We start from the raw sequence: 27436 nt of genomic DNA, 5'->3' as shown, positions 1-27436 counted from the left end.
GAAAGTCTTGGTAATTGTGTTTATTAGTTAACTGTAGTCTATGAACATCAATCAAGCACGGACAGTTTAATTACGGATATACTTATCTTTAAATTTGGTCTAACTACTTGTATGTCTTTATTTTGAGCTAATACTTGGAAGCAAACGTAAGTATACAGTGATATGGTAGGCTATTTATTGATCTGTAATCTTAAAAAATCTGTTTTAAATGTAAAATTGACGATTTTTATTAAGGATCAAATATTATAAACTGTACAGGGAAGTCTAGCAAAGAAACCAATTGAGTCAAAATAATTAAGTCCTTTTATAAAGATTTTAATACATGTATTAATTTACTAAGCAAGGAAGTTTTATTTCTAAGCAATCAAAATTACGGAAAATATTTTTTTCATTTCTTCAAAGGCGTAAATTTACTTCTTAGATTTTTAAAAATCTTGTTCCAGTTCATTTTATTTGTTTGTTTTGTTTTTTACTATCTTTGCAAAGGTTAGCAAATATCACTCATGCATTTACTAGTCTAGTCATTGCTTTAATACCTGTTAAAAACTACAAAGATAATAAACTTTCATAGTAAAAAAAATGTATGCTTAATTAAACCCCCGATGGCCAAAAAAACAAAAACAAAAACAAACAAAAAACCAACCGTCGCGAATTCAAACGACGATCAATATATTTAAAAAATGAAAAGAAAAAAAAATCATGGGTTGCGATAATATCGATGTTTGACATAGATGTGAGTGTTTGTGATCAGAAGAAACATATTGACAGATTAATCATTAATTTACCATAAATTAATCAGAATGTTATAAAATTCACGACGTAATTTATTTGTCATTTGAAAATGAGGACCATTCATGAAATTAAAACGGCCAAGATTTAATGATTAGTTAAATCCACAGAGTACTTTCTCTTGGGAAATAAAATAGTAACTTGAACATGCAGCTGATTGGCAAAACTGATTCTAGATCAAACCAGTTTTATATTAAAGTAATTTGGTCGCGTATGAGTGTGCGCATTTCTTAAACTTTTTAAAATACCTTTGAAACTTTAAACTTATTATCTCGAAGTTTCTGTAGAACTTAATGACAGCGTTTATTCAGGTATACCTAACAGCATGTTTATATTTTAACGTTTAAAATGGTATCCTGTGTCGTTTTTTTATGGACTGAAGTTCACAATGCTTAAAATCAAGTGAAATGTATACATTTGTTGTTTGACTGTCTAGATACGCATTCCATTTCAAGCAAAAAAAAAAAAAATCAAATCTGTTTTATAAAAATGAATCTGATAACCGATATTAATTATCTTTTTTTTTCAAATTAGTTATCAAAATTGTGCGAAAAATTAACGTTCATCAGTCAATGAAATTTTGATATACATATTGAATAAAGAGAACTAAAGATAACTCTTATATAATGTGATGCAAATGTTATATTATGAAGTTGATAAACAATTTCTGTCGGATCTGCAAGGTAAACACTGTATGAGAGTGTATTATGTGTGTTTTCAATTATTAATAATCTGATTGATAAATCTCTGAAGTAGAGTTTAACCGGCTTGTACAGAGGAAAGGAAACTTTAAATGAGACATATGCACGACATTATATCCTTGTTCATCCAAGTATCACACGCACTGCTTATTGCGCATAAGCGGAATTTTCAATGTAACGAACCCATCTTTTTGCAATTCAAATAAAAAATATTATGTGCTAAATATAACTATCCCACAACTACTATATACACGTATTTGGTGTGGGATATTTTGCTGGACACCAATCAGTGGCGTTGGAAGCAAATTGAATGTTGGGGGTGGGGGGTTGGCTTCTAAGAAATCTTGACAAATTGGTTATGGTTATATCATTCTTCATTTGCGAAAAAATGGGTGGGGGGCGGTACCCCCCCCCCCCCCTTCCCGGTTCCGATGCCTATGCCAAAATTAGAAGTTGATATTCCATTTACCTATGAAAATATTTGTTCTCTTATTGATATTTGTTTTAAGTTCGCATGTCTACTCTGTTTACTCTGACAGATGTTGAAGAGAGTCCTAACCCTGATGCTTGTACTCTCTGTGGCTGGCCTGACCACGGCCCAAAACAACTGGGGAGGGGCCTTCCTTGGGGGACTGCTGCTTGGTCCATTGTTTGGACGTGCTTTCGGTGGCGGAAGGAGGACGCAATATGTCCCTTACCCCTTACCGTACCCCTATCCGTATCCGGGTTATACTTACTTCGGATAAGAAAGGTTTGTAAATAAACTTACATTCCCATATATGTTTAAAGCTACAAGTTATTCGAATGCATTTATATATTTGTTAAATTGCTCTGAACAATTCTTTATCTTCATTTTTTTCAGTGGATGAATGCCAGCCATTTTTAAGTTATCAATGGATTATTACTTTTACACTGTCAGATTACAATAAATGTATTTAAAATATTTATTCATCTATCAAATACTATTATTTAATATGAAAGCAATTTTTTAATTTGTGTGTTTGTGACACTATACTGCAAATCGCATATGGCAATGAACGTGTCAGTTCAAAAGAATTTGATTGTTCTCGGTCCCTGGTCGCTTTGGATACATTCATTCTGAACTTGTACGTTTAAATTACAGACAAGAAATAAAACCAACGCAAGCGTCAAAAGAACAACCACAACGATTTTGTTTTCTGGACCATTATATGTAATAATCTGACGGATGGTCAAAATTGTGTTGTCAGCCAAATATATATCATTATGCATATGAATATCTTACATATCATAATTTTGTGTAATAAAATTAACATCAAAGGATCCGTAAAATTTTGAAGAAAAAAATGGAAAATAAAATATTGAAAACTAGAATAAATAACATACTCACATACTGTAAGAGAAAACAAACCCCATATCCGTTAATTGATTACAAGTTTTGTTTATATATTTGTAGTTTGATTATTCCAATTACCAGCATATTTTCATATCTACGAAAAAAATAATTATCCGTTCTATTTGAAATTATTTTGTTTCTGCATAACATTAGAAGTTTAGCTTTTTAAAAAAAGCTTACCGTCCTCAGAGCGAAGCCTAAACAGCAATTAGTTATCAAAGACAGTTTAATTCTTTTTTTTATATATAAATGTCACCTTCCTCTACTTACCATGGCGTGTGGAACGTTTTATGTCATTGTGTGTTTTTAAGCCTGCGTGTCTAAAATTGAGAAATGAGTACCCGAGCTTGCAAGTTGAGATCGACTATAGTAGGATAAAGGAAATCTTATGACGGGTCGTAAACTCGTATTATTTTGATAAAATCAAAGTTATACCGCTGCAATCAGCATTTCGTTTAACAAATATTACATGTAGTTTTACCTATCTAAGGTGCAAACAACTTTACCATTAGCCATACTGCATCAATTTTCTTTTTACATTTTTGTATTTGAATAAAAAATTATAATTGAAAAGAAAAGCAAATAATTTTAATAGATTTTATAGAATATTGCTTTCAACTATTTGGACCTGAAAATCAAAGGCTGAATTTCATTCATAGCAATTTGTATTGCTTTTTCGTTTTCTCACTTTTTAAGATTTGAAATCTAAGAAATTTGTTAAGTCGTACGTGAAAAAGATAATTATCTCCCTTGCGCCGAACAGTATTTCAATAAATGAAATAAATGTAAATTTTCACATCATGTATTTTCTACCAATCACAAAAGAGAGGAAGTGCATAATCCGGAAATCGAAATTATTTCAACTCTTTAAACCGTCTTCCAAGAAAGACGGTAAAAAGCAACGTTACTCTAATCCGTTTGCCTTGAAAATAAAATATTTATACAGTTACATACACAATGATTCAAATCCCGTTTTTCTTCACATATGCGTAAGAATAGTTATCGGAAGTAAAATTCGCCTACTAAAAGTAAATCTAATTCATACCTTGCATTTCGGAAATCAACAAAAACCGTGCTATGTTTAGTTCATTGCATGTAGCATAATGCTTTCCCATTACATTAACAAAGCTGACCTAAGATTTTACATGCCGATCATTCCTTTAAATGGAATAATTGTTTGTAATCTTACTTTGTTCCAAAAATATATGTTTTTGACTTGGAAAACTACAACATTGCTTGATATAACTGATGTACATACAAATGGTTTACAGTCTGTACTTATTTTTAAACACTTCAATTAGGTCAATCACGTTTTACAAAAAACATTATACATTTTGATTCTATTATAATTCAACATGTTGGGATCAATCGTTATTGTAGCCAGATTGTGATGTCATATCCGAGAAAGATGCATACCGTAAACTGGAAATTTATAAATTTGTTTTTTTAACTAATAAATCCGCGGAAATGTAATCAACATGCAAACTATTATGATATTAAGGGATCAATGTCACACACAAAAAAGTTTTAAAAAAAACCCGTATTTTTCAAAGTTGTTACTCATTAATACATTTTTTCAGGCTTTTTTGCGGTTCACTTTTTTGGCAAAAGTTGACGCTTAAGGTTTCTGCACTGTTAACTTTTAGCCACCTTTAAAATCAAAGCACAAAAAGGCTATTACATTTTATTGGTGCAAATTCTTCATGAAAAAGAAACCATCTTGTTTACTACATGTAATTTTATACATCGTTGTGCAAACAAGTTTAATCATGTACGAAGTATAGCAATTGATTCTATCGCGATCATATATTATACTTCCCAATCAAAGTTTTATATTATTTACACAGGTTCTGTTTTATCATAAGGATCTTCATCCAGTTCTACGTTTTTTGACTTTTTCTTTTTTTTCTTCTTTTTCTTTTTCTTCGTTGCATCACTCTCATTTTCAGCGTTTCCACGCTCATGCGTTGAGGTAAAGTCCTGATCTTCAATTTCATTTATAATCTGAAAGAAAGGAGATTGATTAATTAGATGCGGATCGAGCAAAATACAAAATAAAACTATTTTTCCATGTATAGCAAAACTACGTATTCTATAAAATTTCCTACGCATGTGTGTGTGTGTGTGTCTCTCGTTCTCTCTCTCTCTCTTTCTCTCTCTCTCTCTCTCCAGATGGAGGGTTATTTCCCTGGTGTTATTTTCGCCCCTCTACACTTGCAAACTCTTTACACCCTATTAAATTTGCCCAAACAACGTTGTGTTAAAAGAGTGATAATATGAGACATTGGAATTTCTCCAATCTTGAAATAACAACGAGGGCGAAAGGGGCAAAAATAAAATGGGAGGCGAATATTTCTCTGTATACTGTATTTTTTACATGTATAGAATTACATTTTACAGCGTCTTTGTTTGTGAACACTACGAATCGATTTTGTACTATACAGTCCAATAAATTCAAATGACGTATTGTCGGGGCGCAAGTGGGGTCCGCATAATTAATATTTTAATAATATCTAATAGTACAATTACGGAAAATTATATAAATATTCCTTGAATATTATGAGGTTATACTTTCGGTAATCAAATCCATCATTATATTGTATGGCATTCGGGCTTCATTAGATTTGATCACGCCCCAAACCAAAATTGTCACCTCATAATACTCAAAGAATGATTCCTTACTCTTTAAATATAGAATGTCTTTTTCGCCACTTTTAGTTTTAGATTTCCTACCTCGTCTTGATTTTCCATATCTGTCCTACTCTGATTTTCAGTTGTATCATTTTGTGGATCGATTTCGGTAGCACTAACTCTATTTTTATGTTTCTTCTTCCTCCTTTTCTTTTTGATCTGTGTTGTTTCGTTGCTTTGGTCTGTAGGCTCTTTATTTTCAATAGGAGGGAGTTGCCCTTGCCTACTCGAATGTCCTCTCATTGTTTCATCGTTTTGTTCAAAACTTCTTGGTCTAGTATAAGGCATATTCCAAGGGATTTGTTCGTTCCTTGTTTCCATGGTTTTATCAAGAGAACGTCCTAACTCTGTCTGTCTATTGTCGGCTTCGTCAACTAAAGAACGTGCGTTTTGAGTTTTAGAGGAAGGTATATCAGGTAAAGGTGTTTCCTTCAATGCCCTCTTTGTAGTACCTGTGCTAGATACGTTTATGTGTTTAGAAGGAGGACTTGCCGATTGATGACCACGTGGAGGCACCTGTCCGTTACCTGTATACCTATTAGTTAAAGCAGGATTGCCCTGCACAGAGTGCCTATTAAAATGTACACCAGATACTGTTGTTTGCGACAGATTCTCCTAAAAAAAAATAAATTTTGAAGCAGACACTATCAAAATGTTCATATAGGTACAGATGAATTAATACAAGATTTCAACTTAAATACTCTTTTTGAATTGTAATTTGAGGTAAATCAAATTAATATACAACCATCATTTACATATTTTGAAAAAGGCATCATACCGACGCTTATGCACATTGGCCTGTGCTCATGTTTGTTCCCTTGGCAAAGACCAACGACAAATCGATACAAGTTTGTTGTTTTACGACCATGTATAGAATTGTGCATGCATGCATACAAACTGGTAGAATACTTACCGATGTCCGTTGTTCATCGTCATATCCTTCCTTTTTGCACTTTTTCTTGTAAATGAACTTGTAAATTATTATAACCAGAGCAACGATTATGGCAGCGACGACGATGGATACAACAGCAGCAATAACCTCAGAATTATCATTAGAACTAGGCTGTTCTGGTTTCTGAATAGTGCCATTGTTAGCCGCAGTGTTTTTCGCGGTGGTGCTGGTGATCTCCGCGGTAGTGGTGGGGGGTTCAGTTGTCGGGTTACACCGCGGGTCTTCTTCCACTGGCGGACAATTCACGGAAAGAGTGTGAGTGGAGTTTGCTGAAAAACACAGAAAAATATGTAAAAATAATGATGTGTGTGTGTTTTGAAAGGTACTGTCTTTCTTATCTTTTTTTACTCAAGTTGCTATTGATGATTTTCTGGAAAAAGTTTCCATGGTTTTATCATTTATTAACATGCTGTATAAGTTGAATGACACTTTTGAAGAGTGAAAGAAAAGGTCTTTAAATGCAGTAACGTTTTGTATGATGCACCTTTGCATACTGGTATGAAAAACTGGTTGCCAATCGTCATGCAAGAACTTTCACAATTATCATAATACAGGTCATTATTGGTGAGGGAAGCTAATGTAGAAACAGAACAGTATAGAGAGGACATTACCTGAAACAAGTTGTATCCAAAAGTACCCTCCGGGTTGCTGGTGCGAATTTGTGAACGTCAGTATTATATGATTAGTTTGGCTCTCGAAAAAATTCAGATTTTGTATGAAGTTCGTGTTATCATCACAGTTGAAAGTGTTTATCACGCCGATTTCGGTTTCATTGATTGATATATTCTGAAAACATTGGCCTCCCGATGAATAAAGCCTCAGATCCTTTGCAATGATATTTATCCGACCATCACACTCCGAAGACTCGACAGAACATTCAATGTTTGTAGTCGATTGAGATATAGCGGACACGGCGTAGTCTTGTAAGGTTATATGAACACTATAAAGTCCTAACTTAGAAGAAGGGCCGACGTTTGCTGGCGTGAAAAACTGGTCATCTACAAAGCAAAAGTTATTGTTTATACTTGTTAATTTATGCTTCAATATCTTTGTATAAGCATTTTTTTGGATGTCGTCGGTTCTATGACACACCAAGCGATCCAGACAAATTGAATACCGCGTGCTATAGCGCGGTATGATTATTTCGCTTAGGATAGCTTCCCTCACCAATAGGACAGACGACATCCAAAAAAACCCAATCATTTAATGTGTATATTAATTTTATATTTTCATACTGATGTCTATTTGTATGAAATATTGTGTATTGCCGCTATAAAGCCATTATTTACGCTTCTTGTCAGGGATATGAAACATACATGGAACAGCTATATTAACATGTTATTTAGTCAGCTTCCGCGACAAAAAATATAGTGCCAAAAACTTTGTGGAGAAAAATCTTTTTTTATTAAGGAGTAGATATAATTTAATGGTTGTTTTTCAAAAGTACATATCAAATTGGTTATGTAAGATTAAAAGTTTCATTTAATTAAACAATTTAAAATAAATATACTCAATACACGTGAAGATGTTTATATTTTTGCTCATGGCGCAAGAATTAGCATTATTAACAATAAAATGCTTTCATTGGCGATTCATTCAGGGCATAAAGGTAGCGACATTGCAGAAAAAATACATCAGCCACGTTCGCGGGTTATGTAAAAAAATTTCTACAATGATCGCTACCTTCATAACCCGCATGAATAATCAAAGAAGGCATTTTTTGGGGTTAATATTAACATCTTTCTTTTAATTAATGAATAAATTGATTATAAAAAGTAAGTAAAATTCACTAAATTACTGTTAACGTACGTAAGTACGTTAGCTAAAAGAAACAGCCAAATCGTCTCATGTGAGACTTCGAGTCTGACATCATCATGATTACTTCGTGCAGTCCGTGATTTTTTTTTTATGAATAAGGCGTACAATTTCAGTCCTGTCACTTTATTGTCATTCAGTTTCAGCCGCTGTAGATTTCAACCAATCGATAAACGGGGCGTGTAGATTTCAGTCTTGCTGTTTCTATAGAGCTATGAATTAACTATAAGTTTCCGTAAAAAATAGAGAAAATAAATAATACTTGGTAGATGTAAATATAGAAAATTGAACGTCGCAGATTTCCAATGCAAATATAAGGGGAAATATACACTAAATGTAAATATAATATGGTAATTAAGTTTAGGCTACGTGAAAAATCGACGTGTCACGTGCATGACATATATTTTTGAGGAACAAGCGGGGTTTGCACAATAAAAATAATACAAAAAGTTGGGAAAATTGTACGAACAATTATTGAAAAAATAATATAAGTTATAAGGAATCATTCTTTGACTTTTATGGGTTTGATAATCACAATGCGTATGTTTAAATCTGTAATAAAGTCCTTTATGCTTTATTAAAGTGCACGACTTAACATATTAAAGCAAAAGAACTATCCTTTAATTCTTTTAAGATTTATTGAAATTACAAATTCTAATTTAGTATCGTATAATTACAGAATATAATCAATACAATTTCAAGAATACTTATGTTAATATAATAAATCATTAAACTGGACTGGTCTACACGTACATTATTTTTTCTATACCCTGTTTTTATTTAACCTCTATTTACTGAATGTGACAGTGCCGTATGAATTACCGCTCTGTGAAATTCAGAAAATTGCATCTGCACTGTATTTGATATTTATATCTAGAAGTATGCACATTTCAATAAAGTCTAACGTTTTTATATGAAAAGACAACGCTACCATTTTTTTTAGCGACTTTGAAGTCATTTTTTTTAAAAGCCGAAACTCTGAATGGAATACTTCATTTTAATTTAATGGATAAATATTAAAATATTTAATACACCAGTAATTCTTAGGTTGATCAAAAAGAGCTATATGTTTTGGGAGAAACCAGCTTGTTTGAAAATAAGAAGCTATCTCTTCAACTATTCTTGAGATTTTCTCAACCTGCACTCTCCCCTGCCAACATTTTAAGAGGGTTTAGCGGTAGTGTCCTTGTTTTGACTTTATAAATCTCTTTGAGAAAAAGATCTCCGCATAGAGATATTAGAAACAATTGAAATTATAAAGCTAAAATATTTGGAAGATATCTTTACTACGTCGAAGATTATAGATACGAATGCGTAAAGTGTAGGCGGGAACCAAGCATTAGCGTGCCTAGATTGTCGGTCATATCGGCATTTCTATCTCTTTATAATTCTTCGACCTATGGTGGATTTAAAGAGTCGCTTCCTACGTCGACAATGGATAGCTATTTGTAAGAAGCAATTCAACACAAATTTGAATGACCTATAAATGCATTTCTTATAATTATGTACTCAGCAATTACTGGTGCTTCTCTCTGGAATTTAAAATGTTGGGAATTTCTTTTAAAACTTTCAACACTATGCAAACAAATATAAATGAACGAATATTTTAAAAAAAGAAAACGAGTGCCAATGTGTGTAACTTTGAACAACTTCGTGTAGCTATTGACACACTTTATCGAAAACACATCATAATGATCATTTCGTGCAGTCCATGGTTTTTCTTAGGTTGATGAGGGTTTCAACCAATCGATGAATGTGACGTGTAAATTTTAGTCCTATCAGTTTGTAAATTACAATGAATTTCCGTAAGAAATAGAGAGAATTGGACTTAGCATGCTTAGTGGAGGTAAATACATGCATAAAGCCACTGGTTTCTTCATTTCCCACCTTCAACATACCTTCAATGCATTGGTACCTCATTTCTAAAACAGTGGTGGTACTGTGGTACAGCGACTGGTCACAATACACCACAGGGCCAGTGGTGGTTGACCGCACCACGGAGAAACTTATACACGATTGCCTCCCCATACAGTTCTCGTGGTACACGTAGGTCACGCTGCCGTTCTGTGTGTTACGGTAAGTGTCGATGCACCCGCTATCCGTCCTGGTACAGCAGTTCGACTCCTTCGTCAGGTCGGTCCCTTTGACGATGTTGTCGGGACATCCAGTTGACAAGGCCAGCGATCCCACCCGGACCTCTACTGGAAATATTTTGTGATTGGCCGGGCAGGATTCATCCATGACCCACCCTGTTCCATAGCACCTGATGGCGGACTGCACCGTCTGGCCTGATAATGGAAATGTAAATATGTGTATGTTGCAAGTAGGGATATATTTTTTTGTTTAACTGCACTTCTCGGACATCTCGGAAAAAAATGGTCCTTGAATGTATTAACATAATGAATGTTAGGATTTTATAGAAAATGGAGTCGCTTTCAATCTATTTAAGTATCGTCAAAACATCATTATATTTCTCTTTTATGGTATAGCGGTATTTTAGAATTGAATCTAATAAAGTCACAAATCAACAGAAATCAAAATGTTCAGTATTTAAGTCAAGTTTAAAAAAAAAAAGGGTCATGATGAATGTTTTAGTTGTCGAGTGGTAAATTTTCGGACACACATAAATACGTTAATATTGATCATAAAAAGTTTCAAGAGGTTAGGAACAAATGACCTGTTTGTAGCGAATATCTACATTATCAAGAAAAAAGGCATTTGATATAATTTAACAATGCATAATTTGATTTAAAAACAATTTAAAACAATGCAAATGAGTTTAACTGTGCCATTGTGGTCAATAGAGATTGTTGTGCATCATTTAAATCCATTGTTTACCCCCAAGCGACCTTAAACAGTGTGAAAAACAGTATACCACGTTGCTAGCAGAAAAACAAATGTATACCAGCACAGTCACTAGAATGCATCGAGTCAAGGAGATTTAAACAGCGCCAAGAAACGGAATACGCACGGAGAAATTAAACTTATCATTCTTAAACCATTCATTGTTTTTGTACAAATCAACCTGCATCAAACCATTAATTAAAAAAAGGAAAACCAATTGCTATGTAACGTTAAGAACCTACCATTCACAATATACATCCATTGCAGAAATAACATGGAGTATACCACAAACATGTCCTTCTCGGTGCCATTCGTGGCCTCTGCTTTTGTGACGGTTTTTTTTTTCTTCAGTTAAAAAACCCCTATTTAAATAGACCGTCTTAGTGCACCCGTGGTAACTATTGATACAGACCAAGCTAATTATGAACAAAATCAATACTACTAATACATATACAAAATGTTTCGCTCGCCCTTGGGTAAACTTATAATTAACTTTCAAAGCTTTGAAAACTTTAATTTGCTTATTTCATTTACAGCATTCATGTTCGATAAATTTCTCTGTCTTTCTGAATTGGTCAATTTTCTTTGCTGGATTAATTCACATATTGATCCTTATAATTTTCTTAATGATGATTAATAAAATCCAAGATGGATCCGGAGTTACTACGCTTATACTAATACATATTTTTTTGTTTGAATAGGATTATATTAACGGCTTCATGAAGAAAACATAAATTTTCAAATAATCTATTTAAATTTATATTATTTTTTTCTCTATTTTGTTAAAAAAAATTTTTTAATAGTATTGGTAAAAGTAGTGAGTAAGTAGTAGTAAAAAAAACCCACGTGTTTTATTTTACCGCAATTAAGAAGGCTCGATGGTCGTGGCCATTTTTTGATCTCCTTTAGAAGAGCTCTATCATAATACATTTTTATAAAAATGTAGAAAAAATGAAAATTTTCTATATTATTTTTCCTATTTTAAAAAAATTTAATTTCTTACACTCAGTTAAAATCTTAATGTCGCTATAAATATTTACAAAGGACTATGTGCGGTATTATGCATTTTTCGCCCCCCAAATTTTAAGATTTTTGAAGAGCTTTAAAAATAAAGTAGCAGATAGTTAAAATCATATTGAACATCAGTGTGTAAAAGTTATCACCACAGTGACGTCATAATGTAGAAATGACGTAATGAAAATTGTCATATTTTGATAAAATCAAGTTTTGTAGCAAAATATGGGTGTTTTCCGATGGTTTTTTTGACTGGGAAACATCGAGCGCAGGCTTGCTCAAGTACCATTTTTAGTATGATGCGTATAATCATAGTAATATAAACATACGTTAAAATCGTACTTGAGCAGACCTGCGCTTTATACTTCCGAATGCAAAATATAGAGGAAAAAAGACAATGTTATCATTTTTTGCAAAATTACGGGAATTGAGTCATTTAGGTGACGTCATCGATAAACAACGAATGAAATATGATAACTAAAATCAAGATAAAAGCGATAGGCATCCTCTGTACAGTGATTTATGGAGATTTGATGTTATACGACACTATCTAAAAATTGGTTAAATCTGGGGGCAGATATTAAACCATACCAAATATAGTCCTTTGTGTTACAAAAACACCTGATGGTACCACAATGGGGGTCCAATTTTAAGATTTAAAAAAATATATTCTTGTCAAAAACCATTTGACAAGAAAGCTGAAACTTGTGTGGAAGCATCATCAGGTAGGGTAGGGTAGAATGTAGCTTACTGAAGTCGTAATTCCCAGGGAAAGGTTAGGGCCACAATAGGGTCCAAGTTTTACATAGGAATATATAGAATAATATCTTTAAAAATCTTTTAAAAACCCATTTGCCTCACATAGGTGTATCTTTAGTGAAAGCAACCTTAGATAGTGTAGATTCAAATTCGTCAAAATCTTTAGGAGTAGGGTCTGGCCCTCTTGGTGGGTTCAAGTGTTCTAAATTTGGTATTTTCCGCCACCCTGTTCATTCAAAATTTATATTATGACACCACTATGTAACATAATGATAAGAAAGGGAGATTTTGTCTCGACATTTGACTTTTATGTATCGGATTCGGTTCAGAAGTATTTAATCTGTTTCCACAAAACTTTGTTAACGTTAAAATTTAATAACTATTTCCGAGGAAGTTCATATTAACAAATCTTGACCATGTCTGTTGAAAACGCAAAAAGACATTTAAAATCCTGAAACTCTATCCGATAGGTGTCAATTTGAAATGATATTTAATTCTTGCATGTAGGCAAATTCACGTCTTTTAAATAATGACAGAAGAGGAGTTACAATGGCTACGTTCATTTTAAATCACGGCCATCTAACAATGATTGTACGAAGAGATATTTGAATGTGTATATACGCATAAATACAATGAATAACATTGCTATCAAATAACACAAAGATAAATATAATACACTCAGACCTTTAGTTTTAGTTCTACGTACATAATCTTTTAATTAATGTTTCTTCTTCTGTCTGTAATGAGCTATTACTGAAATAAGGCTCATTACTGGATGTAATTTCCTTAACAATAATAGTTCATGTATTCACGATTTCTTATTTATCAAAATAATTCATCAACATGATAGATCAGGGGAACATGGATCAAACTTATAGTCACATGTTATTATATTTGAAAACCTATTTTTACATCAACTAACGAGTTGAAAACTGAAAAAAAAAAATCATTTTTCTGCTAAAAAGAGATACCATGTAAGAATACTCTAATGGCGAAACGATAAAAACTAGTACAAATTATATTCCGGAAAAAGTATAAAAACAACGTAATATGAAATAAAAACAAGTAATTCTCTTCCTTGCAAGATCAACTGAGAGATCATTTAAATTTGACACTTTTGTCAAGGTTTTGACCTGTTAAACAATGGGAGATCTATATCGTTACATAGCATTACTCGGGTGGCCAGTTTTGAAATGTTTCTTCTCCTGATAAATCTGATCCATATCTCAAGTACTCAAGAACTATTTTCTATTCGTTGACTTGAAATTATTGATTCGTCGATCGCTGGCTCGATCTTGATCTTCATTAACAAAAAGCTTCCCCGAGCAACTTCAATGTGACACCCCTTCTTGCAAAATAATGAAAACCTTACCATACATGCACTTTTTGTTTAATGAAAAAAAATCGGTCATATTTACTTTTGTTACATTGCAACTTTAAAATTAAAGATTTTAAAATCTATTTTATTAACATATATTTTTTAAAGAAACATGAGGTATATGCAACACAATTTTAGTATCATTTTATTCATACTATCACTCAGTCACATTCAACCATACAGGAGGAGACTTCTTACATTAATAAAAGTTTTTTTTACAAATAAAACAAAGTAAACAAGGTAACAAAAGGAAAATAATAAGACAGATGCAGGCATGTAAATAACTAATTCGGTAAATTTCAATGAAGACAGGAAGTCTAAACGTTAGCTACATCATCATATACCTACACAAAAATCATGGCTACGATTTAGTTATATAAGTAGTATCAAAAACAGAAACCCAGATATCAACATTAACAACATCGATTATTAAGAAACTGTTAATGCAATAATTTATACAGTGTAGCATGATCTGTGATTATTGTTACATGTACTCTGTATGCTGAGTTTTAAAATAGTGATTATAGTGCTTTTACAGTACAAACTTTAAAATATCTTAATTTCCTGCAAAGGATACAGTGTAACAACTTTTCTGGCTGATTAATTTCTGAGATTTTAAAGATTTTCTCTATATATTCCTATGTAAAAAAAACCTGACCTCTCATTATGGCCCCATCCTACTCCTGGAGATCATGATTTAATCAAACTTGAACCTACACTACCTGGGGATGCTTCCACGCCAGTTTCAGCTTTTCTGGCTGATCGGTTTCAGAGAAGATTTTAAAGATTTACTTCATATTTTCCTCTGTAAAAATTTGACCCCACATTGTGGCCACACCATACCCCTGGGGATCATGATTTGCACAAACTTGAATCTACACTACCTGATTTTTGAGAAGATTTTTTAAAAAAATACCAGCCAATTTTCAATGATTTTTAATTTTAATCTCCCTTTGAAAGGGGTCGTGGCCTTTTTAAAAAAGAAAAAGGAAAAAGGAAACTTGAATTCCCTTTATCTAAGGATGCTTTGTTTAATGTTTGGTTGAAATCGGCACAGTGGTTCTGGAGAAGTCGAAAATGTAAAAAGTTTACACACTGACAAACGGATGGACAGACGCCGGACAAAAAGTGACCAGAAAAGCTCGCTTTCACCTCAGGTGAGCTAAAAAAAATTAAAACAAACTTTGCAAATATATATCCAAGGACAATATTATATAAAATATCACCAAAATAAAACGGTTATATGTTTTCAAAATTTCCTCTTCATAATGCTTAATCCAACTTAATTGTTGTTTAGTAAAACAACTTTTTCCTGGCTGTTTGCCCCCCCCCCCCCCCCCCTCGTCTTTTGGTCACAATAAGTTTCATTCTCGTATGCGTAAACAACTTGATCACGAGAGATTGTATTTCCTATTGATTCGATTGATCGGTTGGTTAGGGTGGAGGCGACTCATGTGACGCGTCATCCGATTCCTTCGCATTGTTGAGAATCGACATAGTGTGCATTTAAACCCGGAAACAAACTCTGTTTTGACCTCTGCCCAATGCTTCCGATTGCAATGCAAAACTAATGGCCAACAGTTGTGCTTTTTCAGCACTTGTCCAGTTGTTGTACATAGCAACCCATAAAGAAGTTTGAACCATTGTTACCTATTTGAAACATTTCAAAAATTATTGGTTTGGCTAGAAATTTTTACTGAGAACATACCATGTTTCTCTTAAATGGCTTAATAACTTTAAAAAATCCAGAGGGGATGATTGCTCGTTGGATAAGTATTGTAGATATGTATGACTTTGAAATTGAACATCGTAGGGGAACTTTACTTTTAAATGCAGATGGTTTATCCCGAATCCCAGTTTAACACAAATGTGCAAGAGCAAAGTATCCTAATTGTGACTCTCCGGAACACTTAGCAAATAATCATAATTTGAACTTAGATGTTGTGGCTGAAGAAGAAAAATTTCCGCAGGAAGATTCGAAGCATTCACATCTTTAAAGAGAAAATTGACCTGGCATGTCCACACGTTGTAAAGTTTTAGTGTCAATCATATGATCTTTGTGCACGTAGAAAACCAGGTCATGTGTTTAGAAAATCTCCTCTTCAGTCTTCTCTACATCAACCTACAAAACTTTTAGCAAGAGTTGCAATAGATATTTTGGCGGTTTACCTAAAACGTTTAATGGAAGTGAATATGTTATTGTTGTTGGTGATTTTTTTTTCAAAATTGAAAGAAGTTTATGCTGTTTCAGATCATACTGCACTTACAGTTGCTGATAAACTTGCTTCTTAATTCATTGCACATTATGGTGTTCCAAATCAGATACATGTAAATACGGATCAAGGGAGAGAATTTAAGAATGAGTTTTCGTAGACTCCTTGGTATTGAGAAAACAAAATCCACTCCTTATCGGCCTCAGTCTGGACTTGTAGAGCGGTTTAATAGAACCATAATTACCATGTTGGCTGCTTTTGTTAATGAAAATGAAGATGAATGTGATGATCATTTGCCTTACCTTATAATGGCTTTTAGAGCTACCCACATATTAGTACAATATGCAGTCCAAATTAACTTATGCTTGGTAGAAAAATACCTTGGCCGCTAGCTTATGGTGGGAATATCTCCTGAAAATCCCCGGTAATTGTGTCCTTTAATGTATGTCAAATGGTTAGAAACTGCAATGAATAATGCTTTTGAATTTGCTTATGACAATTTGTGCATCTCAGAGACAACTAAAGGTACTGTGAGCAAGCTCACAATTGATACCCCCCGCTAAGATAAAAATCATAATGCGTGTATTTTTCCAATTATAGAAAATATTGGATGAATCTATTTCACCGCCTATTTTCTTTAAATAACAACTGCTCTATTTTTTTTTAAAACTGTTGGTCATAAGCAATATTTGTGTGAAGTAAGAACATTCAATGCTTCTCCACAAGAAAGATAATGACCAGACACGAATTTTGCACTTTTTCTGCCAGTGACCTTAACCTTGCCCAAATGACCTTGGGTAAAGGTCATGCCACACCCTTTGGTCCAAAGCAATATTTGTGTTAAGTAAGTACATTCAATGCTTCTCCACAAGAAAGATAATGACCGGACACGAATTTTGCACTATTTTCCCAACGACCTTGACCTTGCCCAAATGACCTTGGATCAAGGTCATGACACACCCTTAGGTCATAAGCAATCTTTGTGTGAATTAAGAACTTCCAATGTTTCTCCATAAGAAAGATATGGGCCGGACACAAATTTTGCACATTTACTGCCAATGACCTTGACCTTGCCTCAATGACCTTGGGTCAAGGTCATGACACACCCTTAGGTCATAAGCAATCTTTGTGTGAATTAAGAACTTCCAATGTTTCTCCATACGAAAGATATGGACCGGACAAGAATTTTTGTATTTTTTCTGCCAGTGACCTTGACCTTGTCCGAATGACCTTGTGTCAAGGTCATGACACACCCTTAGGTCATAAGCAATCTTTGTGTGAATTAAGAACTTCCAATGTTTCTCCATACGAAAGATATGGACCGGACAAGAATTTTTGTATTTTTTCTGTCAGTGACCTTGACCTTGTCCGAATGACCTTGTGTCAAGGTCATGACACACCCTTAGGTCATAAGCAATCTTTGTGTGAATTAAGAACTTCCATTGTTTCTCAATAAGAAAGATATGGACCGGACAAGAATTTTTGTATTTTTTCTGCCAGTGACCTTGACCTTGCCCGAATGACCTTGGGTCAAGGTCATGACACATACTTAGGTCATAAGCAATCTTTGTGTGAATTAAGAACTTCCAATGTTTCCCCATAAGAAAGATATGGACCGGACACGAATTTTGTATTTTTTCTGCCAGTGACCTTGACCTTGCCCGAATAACCTTGGGTCAAGGTCATGACACACCCTTAGGTCATAAGCAATCTTTGTGTGAAGTAAGAACTTCCAATGTTTCCCCATAAGAAAGATATGGACTGGACACGATTGCACATACAGACGGACGGACAGACTGACGGACAAGGTGATTCCTATATACCCCCCCCCCCCCAAAACTTCGTTTGCGGGGGGTATAAAAAGAATATTATGATAAAGGGTTAAAACCAAGAGAATATAAACCTGGTGATTGGATTTGGAGATGGTGTTTGCTTGCGGTTTCAAAAACTTAAATCAAGGTTGGACAGGAACATATCTTGTAATTAAAGAATTTCAGATGTTACATATAGAATTCAGCCAAATTCTGAAAGAAACCCCATAGTCTTCAATGTGGATCATTTGAAACTATTCGAAGGGAGACAACCTCCTGTCAATTGGCTGGAAGAGGTACATAGCTTCTCTGGTGCAGCCTAAATAGTTTTCCTGTGAAAACAAGAACTGGTAGAATAATTAAAACAAGAAAGATCTACTCTCCATAATCTTCAGATAAGATAAAAAAAATATTACACTAGAGGTATTGTGAGCAAGCTCACAATTGATACCCCCGCTAAGAAAAAATCATAACTCATGTATATTTTCTGTCATAGAAAATATTGGATGAATCTATTTCACCGTCCATTTTCTATAAATAAAAACTGTTCTATTTTTTAAAAATTTTAATACTAATATGAGTACACAAACCAATTTCTATTCTTTAAATTCCATTTTATTTCAAGTTCACTGTTAATGCATGGGTACATTTGCATCCTTATCAAGTTATGTAAACAAACATAACTCGCATCAAACGAAAATCCACGTCAAGCAGCCATTTAATATAAACATTTGGAATTATTGGTATACCAAGTCCGATTCCCCCCCCCCCCCCCCAAAAAAAAAAATACATCAGGGCAGGCTATTTGCAAAGAGACGGGGATGAGAATCTAAAAAATAATTTTATGTGGCCTGAGACAAGCAAGCTTTTTGTCATATTTTAACTTCTACTTATCTCCATTAATACAAGACATGACACTGACAGGAATTAAGCATTATTTAAACAATGATCTTAAACTTCCTCAATTGACCTTGGGTCTAGGTCATGACACACCCTTGGGTTATAAGCAAGCTTTATGTGTATTAAGAACTTCTAATATTTGTCCATAGAAAAGATATGGGCCGGACACGAATTTTGCACTTTTTCTGCCAGTGACATTGACTTTGCCCGAATGACTTTGGGTAAAGGTCATGAAACTCCCTTAGGTGATAAGCAATCTTTGTGTGAAATAAGAAATTCCAATGTTTCTCCATCAGAAAGATATGGACCGGACACGAATTTTGCACAGACAGTCGGACGGACGGACAAGGTGATTCCTATATACCCCACTTAGTTTCGGGGTAGGGGGGTATAATAAAATTATTCTTTATAGCATGTTATTACACTCAGATATTGAATAATGATGTGTATATCACTACTTTATTTAGTATTTAAGTACCAAGTGTCTTCTGCTGATGGTGAAACATTTTCTTATCTCAGTACTTGTCGAAAGGATGATAATAAAACATATTCTAACACAAATGATGTTCTAACAAACTTTAAGATGCAGTGCTCTTTCAGTTATACCTAATTTTGCTCTCTGGGCTGGCCAGGAGCATCGTAATCTCCCAAAACCCGGATAACATAATATTCTGAACATGGCACCAAATATTTGGAATATAAGAAGGACTGCAGCACAAGAACCTGACACCAAAGATTACTAGAACATCAATGTACTCGAACAATGCCCCGCAATGACCTTCGAAAAGTACTATTTTTGATGCAAGTATTCTAAATTTATTACGATCTATTTGTTATTATTATTTTTCAATACCACATGACTTTTTTAAACTAAAGATTTTTTTATGTTTGATATTTAAGACTGCCGATGGAAAATGTAATGCTTTTTACCTCACTGATGTACATTTCAGAAACATCCTGGTATGCTGTCGCACCAGTTGGGGTTCACGTTTTGAAGAAAACGGTTGGAAAGTTGTGTGAACAAGCGGGATTTTCAGGCCAGTTTACGAACCATTCTCTACGCACAGCGGCAGCAACACGACTGTATGATGCTATGGACGAACAGCTAATTGCCGAAAAAATGAGCATAGGTCATCTGCTGTTTGGTCATACAAGAGAACTCAAGTTGCGCAGTTAGTGAAATGAAAGTGAGATAATAAGGAGAAGAAAAGCCACCAAAAGAAAATTACAAAAAAAAAAAAAAGTCAAGAAACTACGTACTGAAAAGGATTCAAAGAGTGTATACGGGCTGTGGAATTCTCATGGAGTATTTCTTTAAATTTAAGTTTTGAAAGCGATGAAAAATGGAATATGGATTTAATACTATTTTCCTAATATAATTTTACAAATGTACAAGTGCATTTGGATTTCACACGCATATAAGACCTTTAGTGTATTTTGATAATTTTTCACAGATGTACCAGTTCATTTAGATTATATTTTATCACATGTTAAATTATATTACGAAATTTTAATATTTCTCACATCCCAATACACATTCCCTGTTGCAACAAAAGTCCACATACACCATATCAAGAAGTGAATTTCTGTTTAATACATCGTGTGATGTTAGTTCACTATGTATTAAGATGTTTTATTCATGCATTCTTTGTTTACAATTACCAAATCATTGTCGAAAATATCGGCGAGAAATCATCCCGAATTACCTCAACGGCATTGTCGGTCCATGTTCATCGTAATGCATTGTTGATTTTATGTTTTCAAGTCACAAATTCCAATGATTGATTTGTTATACGAATGATACATGTAATTTTCTTGTTACAGCGCTTTTATTTGCGTGATTTAGTTCTCTGTTGTAAACTGCTTTGCTCAAACTATGGAGGGTAGTTGCATGTTAAGATCATGACGTCACAAATACCGATCCCGATGCCAATAAATAGCGAGCTCAGAGGCGTGTTCAGCAGAGCGAGCACTCTCGATTGTTCGCGTGCGCCAGCAACTGAACGGTGATGTTCGCCATAGTGCTCGCGAACTTGCTTGTAACGTAGTTCGCCGAAAATCCAATATGGCGCCGGGTGTATCGAGGTGTACATTTCAGATTGTTGGTTTTCTTAAAAATCATCCTAATGCAAAAACAGTCTATGTTTTATTCCGGAATTTGCACATCCTCTTAGGTTTAGATTTAGACATTTTCTAGGAGTCTGAAAATTTTACAAGTGGGCAAATTTGCAGCAAGGAATTGAGAAATGACAAATTTTTGTACTTTTTGTCTCTGTGTAATATTTTTATAATCATAGTTGGACATAAGTGGTTTGTCTGTCATATCTCTTCTCTACAAAACAATGGCTTCCAGTGAACACCATGATCATGAAGGCTCCAGCTCCAGAATTTTAAAGTAAGTTGCAAATGAAAACGAAATGTAAACACTGGTAAACAAAGCAAACAAAACTGAGGATTATATGTAAAAGAAAAATTAAATTTGAAATTGGTAAGGTGATGTCTTTGATATTTTTTCTTTGTCTATATTAGGATGTACATGTGCATGTCTATGTTTGATGTAGGTAATATAGTAGTTTCCTATCATATCGCGGGTTCTATGGTATCGCGGTATTTCTGTTCACGTATAGTAGCACGCGTTGAGGTCGGGCTATTTTTAGACATTGTAAACAGAGGTACGCTGAACATCACTGAGGTATATGATAGAGGAAACTCACAATAACATTATTTCTAGAAATATTTCGGTATTGATAGATTTTTCCACAAAATGATTTAACTACCGCGATATAATAGGACCGGCTCATATATAACATCTACACAAACATCTTCATTGCCACCAATAATTAATCAAGTCTCACAAGTGTGTAAATATTGGGAAATATGATATTTATATAGTTGGCTCTTTCCAATACAGGCAATAATGTATGGCTTCCCAAACAGATGTTGAAATTATAGCAAAACAAACATGTTTTAACAATGTTTATGTGAGTAAGGGCATATATCTCTTATATAGCCAGAAGTCAAACAGTCAATATTATAATTGATATTTGATAATTTATCATCTGGTTGTTGTGTGACATTCAGAAAACATGATACATGTAATTTAATAGGGTACAGAAACAGAACAGAACCCAGCAGAAAAAAGTTAATCTAAAAACTTGCTCAACTCTAATTGTAGAATTACTTGTGTATGTATTAAATCATTGTGTGCTTACAGATCAATTATAAGGCACATTTTGCATGATGAGTTAATCGACCATAATTCATCGGGTGCATCCAGTCAGCACGATTATCTTCAAATGGGTCAAGATTTGCTTTGTGCAACAATTTTGGAAAAAAGCTCAAAGGTACAGAGAGGAAGGATTGCAGACGGTGCCAAGGTACACAGATCCAATGTTTCGGAATGTTTTAGAATGAACCGAACATCAGTTAATGTAATATTTTATTCAAAATGCTTTCTCCTTTTTCATGTTTACAAATTTACATGTAAATGGTAAGACACACGATTACTTTTTTTAAAAGTATATTCTTTTAAGAGGTTTTGGAGATCCTCACAGAGTATTGAATAAGCTATGTTTCTTTTGATTCTTCTTTTATATGAAAAGATGACTATTTAGTAAAAATATTTCTATGAGAAAAAAAAATATATTAAGCTTTTTAGATTGGGATGGAATATGTTTATGTACCGTTACTTTCAATAACACTTCTTTTGCTTGGTGCATGTAGATCCATATAATCCCTATCCATATTTCCTTATCTTAATGCATGTTCCCTTTGACCCCCCTTCCTTTTCCCTATCACAAATCCCTTGTGTGTTGCTAACTGTTTTATATGAGGATTTATGGGTTCAAATCCCATCACCACTACTTTTGTACATAAATTTTAGCAGTATTGAATATAATGGACAGATTCGCATTTTTTTGCTAACCACCTACACTCTTGGTTTTTTCTTCTATGATATTGTCATTAAACTGGATGTACCGGTATTTTTAATATATTCCTTGTGAATAGTTGTGTCATTTATATAATATGTAGTACTAACTGGGAGGTGAATATGTGTCATCTTTATTTCTTATGCCATAACACAGTGTATCTAGTTCTGAATGTATAAGTAAAAGCCATTGCCAAATTGAACTGGTTTGTTTTTCAGGAGATCATGGAAATCACTGGACCGAAATTTGAATCTATAAGAAGTGTTTCCTTGGAAAGTAGAACTCTAGCTTGCATTTGGTTTCTTGGAAACACAGAAATGAGCAAAGGAACTTTACATTTTATTTTAGGCCAATTTAACACTGTATTTAAAGATCATGAGACGCTCAAATCCCTCATATCGTGGCCTACAACTGATGATCAGCGGAATATATTAGCAGAATCATTTGCAGAGATAGCACGGTTCCCTAATGTAGTGGGGGCCATTGATGGGACGTATGTTCCAATCAGCGGAACTATTGCATTTAGGGAGTCCTATATTTGCAGAAAAGGTTTCCCAGCAATGCACTTACAAGCAGTCTGTGGGCCTGATTTAAAGTTTTTGGACGTCTTCTGCGGATACCCTGGATCAGTTCATGATGCCAGGGTATACAGAAACGGTCCTCTTTTTCAAGAGGTTCAGGTATTGCCATCTAAATTTCATATTTTAGGTGACTCTGCATACCCCATGTCAATAAACTTGATGACCCCATATCGTGACAATGGTCACCTTATACTTGAGGAGAAAAAATACAATCGTGCCCACAGCTCCACTAGAGTGGACATAGAGCGGGCCTTTAGTCTTCGTAAGGTCAAGTTTAGGAACCTCAAGTCTCTTGACATGAGGAATGTAGAGGACATTCCCTGTACAATTGTAACCTGCTGTGCATTGCACAACTTTATTTTAATAAATGAGTCTGGACGAGAGTGAAGTTGTTTTGAAAGATGTGGATTTGGATGAGAGGATACAGAATGAAAGTGTGCAGTGTGAAAATGATGTGATAGGGGTTATTTCAGGACAGGATGGGAGGAAAGAAGTATCATGCATCTTCAATTAAATTACCCATCAAATATAGCTTAAGGGACCTCACTACATCAAGGTTTATACTTTTCATGACATTTCATCACAAGATGGCAGTTTAAATAGTTTGTTAAATTGCTTGTAACAATAGATTTTGTTAAATACCACCGTAGCTCAGCGGTTTAAGTATCAGTCTTGTAAACCACACATCACAAGTTCCAATCTTATTTCCGTGAAGGTTTGCAAAGCATGCATAAAGAGAAAATGGATATAGAGGAAAAACGTATTAAACTGGAAGAGTGGCGGGTTATTGCCCTAGAAAAACTGGTAGAGGAAGTAAAGATATAGAAATCTTTAACTGTTGTTGTTGGTTATTTTCAAGGTATGAATTTATGAGTCATTATTTTGCCAATTAGCGATAGTTACTGGTACATGTATATGTATATCTACATGCTATGTGGACAGGGCTCTTTGATTGAAATTGTTGGGCCAGTAGCCGAAAGGTTGCCGCTTAAAGTATAATTGCTCTGCAGATGACGATGTCTCATAATATAAGATACATGTACAAAATAAAATTAACGGTGTAGGAAAATATTTTGAATATAATATCTACCGGTAAATTAAGTATTTTATTTATTTCGTTACTATATTATTAAGATAATATCACATTTAAAAATCTGAGGTGGCTCACTACAACTTGAAATAGGTTAATTCTCAAATCAGCAGACAATTATATAATTTTGAAAGACAGCATGATGTATTAATTAAGTCAAATAGGTGAAAAAATTTGCAGTTAAAATCTAAGATTTTTAAAATTTGATTTAGAAAATATGAACAAAATCCCCACGCAGAAATTTCTTATCCAGCTTGGCTCGCGATCCTTACAGGATGATGCCGGGCGCTTCCCCTTCCTTGATGGTTCACTGTCAGTTGCTGGTGGCTCTTTCTCCTTTGATGTGTCCTCTGGAATGGAGGCTTTCGAAGAAGAGGCTATACAGCGATTGGACATACTGCTGGGTCTCCATGCAATAGATCCTGAATCTGGGAGAAGAAGAGTTTCTTTCATTTATGATTTCGTACCTAAAATTCACCATTTGAATGTGTTCATATCAAGCATTGCAAAGTCAGTCAAAATTCATTGTTTATCAGCTTGATTGCAATTATTAAGAACCTGTTTCATTAAAATAAAAACCATTTATTATCTTTATTACACACCCATTTCACTGCTTTTTGATTAATTGTATTTAAGTACTTCAGAGTCAAAATTGGTGATGCAAGTGGTTTAAAGTAAACAGGTTTTAATGTTTGATTACTTTAAGAGTGATTTACCGAGTTTTGCATCATGAATTAACAAGCATGTTGAAACTCATTACATACTTTTTAATAAATTGTGGCAAAATACCAGAATGCATGAACCCATCATGTTTAAAACAAATGAACAATAACAAACATATATAAATTCAGAAACATTTGTCTGCAACATCTCATTTTTAAAGGTATTGTAAAATGTATTTATTATATTTTTTTTTGGGGGGGGGGGGGGGGAGGGAGGGGGATACTCCTTAAATTAAAATTTGTGTACATCAAACAAATCACTTTTGAAAATATTTTGTTAAACTTGAAAAGGACAGGAAATGAGATATGAAACAAATGTTTCTTGTGAAAACAAAGTATGCTATTTTATAAGTTAAAGATTTATGGTCTGTAGAAGTTATTTGATATCGCATAAGTGTATAAGAAAGATAATTGATTTGTATTGATTGATCTAGTTTAAAGTTAATGTAAGGGATTTTTCAAATTGGACATCTCTGGTGTTGTGTATTTTCAAACACATTCTTGAGTGACCGAAACTTTCTGCTGCACTCATCTCCAGTTACATATAGATGGTGACCTTTCTTGCACATTTCCTCAGAAATGTTTCTCCACGCCTGCTTTTGCGTTACAGAATGTGAATTAAAGAGACTGGTGTTTTCCTTTTTAAGAGTGATTAAAAGTAAAACGGCCTCATTGGTCCATGTTAATGAATCCGAAAATTCAATATGATTAATATCATTTTCCTGACTAATAAATCAATATAGTTAAAGCTCATTACTTTACTGAATTAATTTAAAATGACTGTATATCTTTTAAAAGCAATTGCTCTATACATAAAAAAAAAAATTGCATGAACCCCTTCTGTAGTTTTATTTTTTTAACACATGTACTTATGTTTCAAGGAAACAAAATCTTGTGTCATTTTCAATACATATTTTTGTAAGCAAGGCAATGAAACCTCCCAGTTTAAATCACTACTCTGAATCTAAGAAATAAGTAGTGGTGGGATTTGAACCCGCAGATCATCATGAAAGACAGTTAGAAACACATATAGAATTTTAGATAGGGAAAAGGAACACGAATATATATATATATATATATATATATATATATATATATATATATATATATATATATATATATATATATATATATATATATATACATACATACATACATATATATTTTACAGTGTAATTGCCAATTATAACAATTATAACACTATCAGTCAAAAAACTAGAGGTACTGTGAGCAAGCTCACAATTGATACCCCCCGCTAAGAAAAAAATCATAACGCGTGTATTTTTGCTATTATAGAAAATATTGGATGAATTTATTTCACTATCCATTTTCTGTAAGTACAACTGCTTTTGCACTTTTTCTGCCAGTGATCTTGCCCGAATGACCTTGGGTCAAGGTCATGAAACACCCTTAGGTCATAAGCAATCTTTGTGTGAAGTAAGAACTTCCAATGTTTCTCCATAAGAAAGATATGGATCGGACAAGATTGCACAGAGAGACGGACAAGTTGATTCCTATATAACCCCCCCCCCCCAAACTTCGTTTGCGGGGGTATAAAAAAGGTTAAAAAAAAAAGGTTTATGGAAATAAATGAATTTACTGGCAAGTTTCTTTAAAAATCTCTAGGATAATATTTTTTTCATTATGCAGACTAATTATGCTTTTCTTTTGACAACAACTAACGAACTATTACCTCTATCCTCATAAGTTTAGTTTGAGGAGTCGATGGACTCACTGGTACAGGTATCTCTATACAGGTAAATATATCAAAACAATGTTTTACATATACATGAACACATTTCAGAGAATTTTCCCCCATTGAATAAGCACTATTAAATTAACTCCCCCTGAGTTATAAACAGACAGTGTCCT

The 27436-nt window shown here is 33.8% G+C and overlaps 1 protein-coding gene and 1 long non-coding RNA gene across 2 annotated transcripts; one reads left to right on the top strand and one right to left on the bottom strand.

Moving 5' to 3' along the window:
* On the top strand, positions 1–2435 carry LOC128184189 (uncharacterized). The gene is made up of 3 exons (XR_008243699.1): positions 1–146; positions 2030–2241; positions 2353–2435. It is a non-coding gene; the product is annotated as an uncharacterized LOC128184189 (long non-coding RNA).
* Positions 2436–4535: 2100 nt separating this feature from the next.
* LOC128184153 (uncharacterized) lies at positions 4536–11510 on the bottom strand. The gene is made up of 6 exons (XM_052853509.1): positions 11410–11510; positions 10222–10611; positions 7120–7506; positions 6470–6777; positions 5599–6171; positions 4536–4869 (listed from the first exon to the last, which is right to left on the bottom strand). Exons 1-6 carry the CDS (start codon positions 11459–11461, stop codon positions 4705–4707), a joined length of 1875 nt encoding a protein of 624 aa, XP_052709469.1. The 5' UTR covers positions 11462–11510; the 3' UTR covers positions 4536–4704.
* Between the last annotated feature and the right edge of the window lie 15926 nt (positions 11511–27436).

Source organism: Crassostrea angulata, chromosome 5, assembly GCF_025612915.1.
Source record: "Crassostrea angulata isolate pt1a10 chromosome 5, ASM2561291v2, whole genome shotgun sequence".
Lineage (NCBI taxonomy): Eukaryota > Metazoa > Mollusca > Bivalvia > Ostreida > Ostreidae > Magallana > Magallana angulata.
This window is presented reverse-complemented; position numbering and strand designations above follow the sequence as displayed.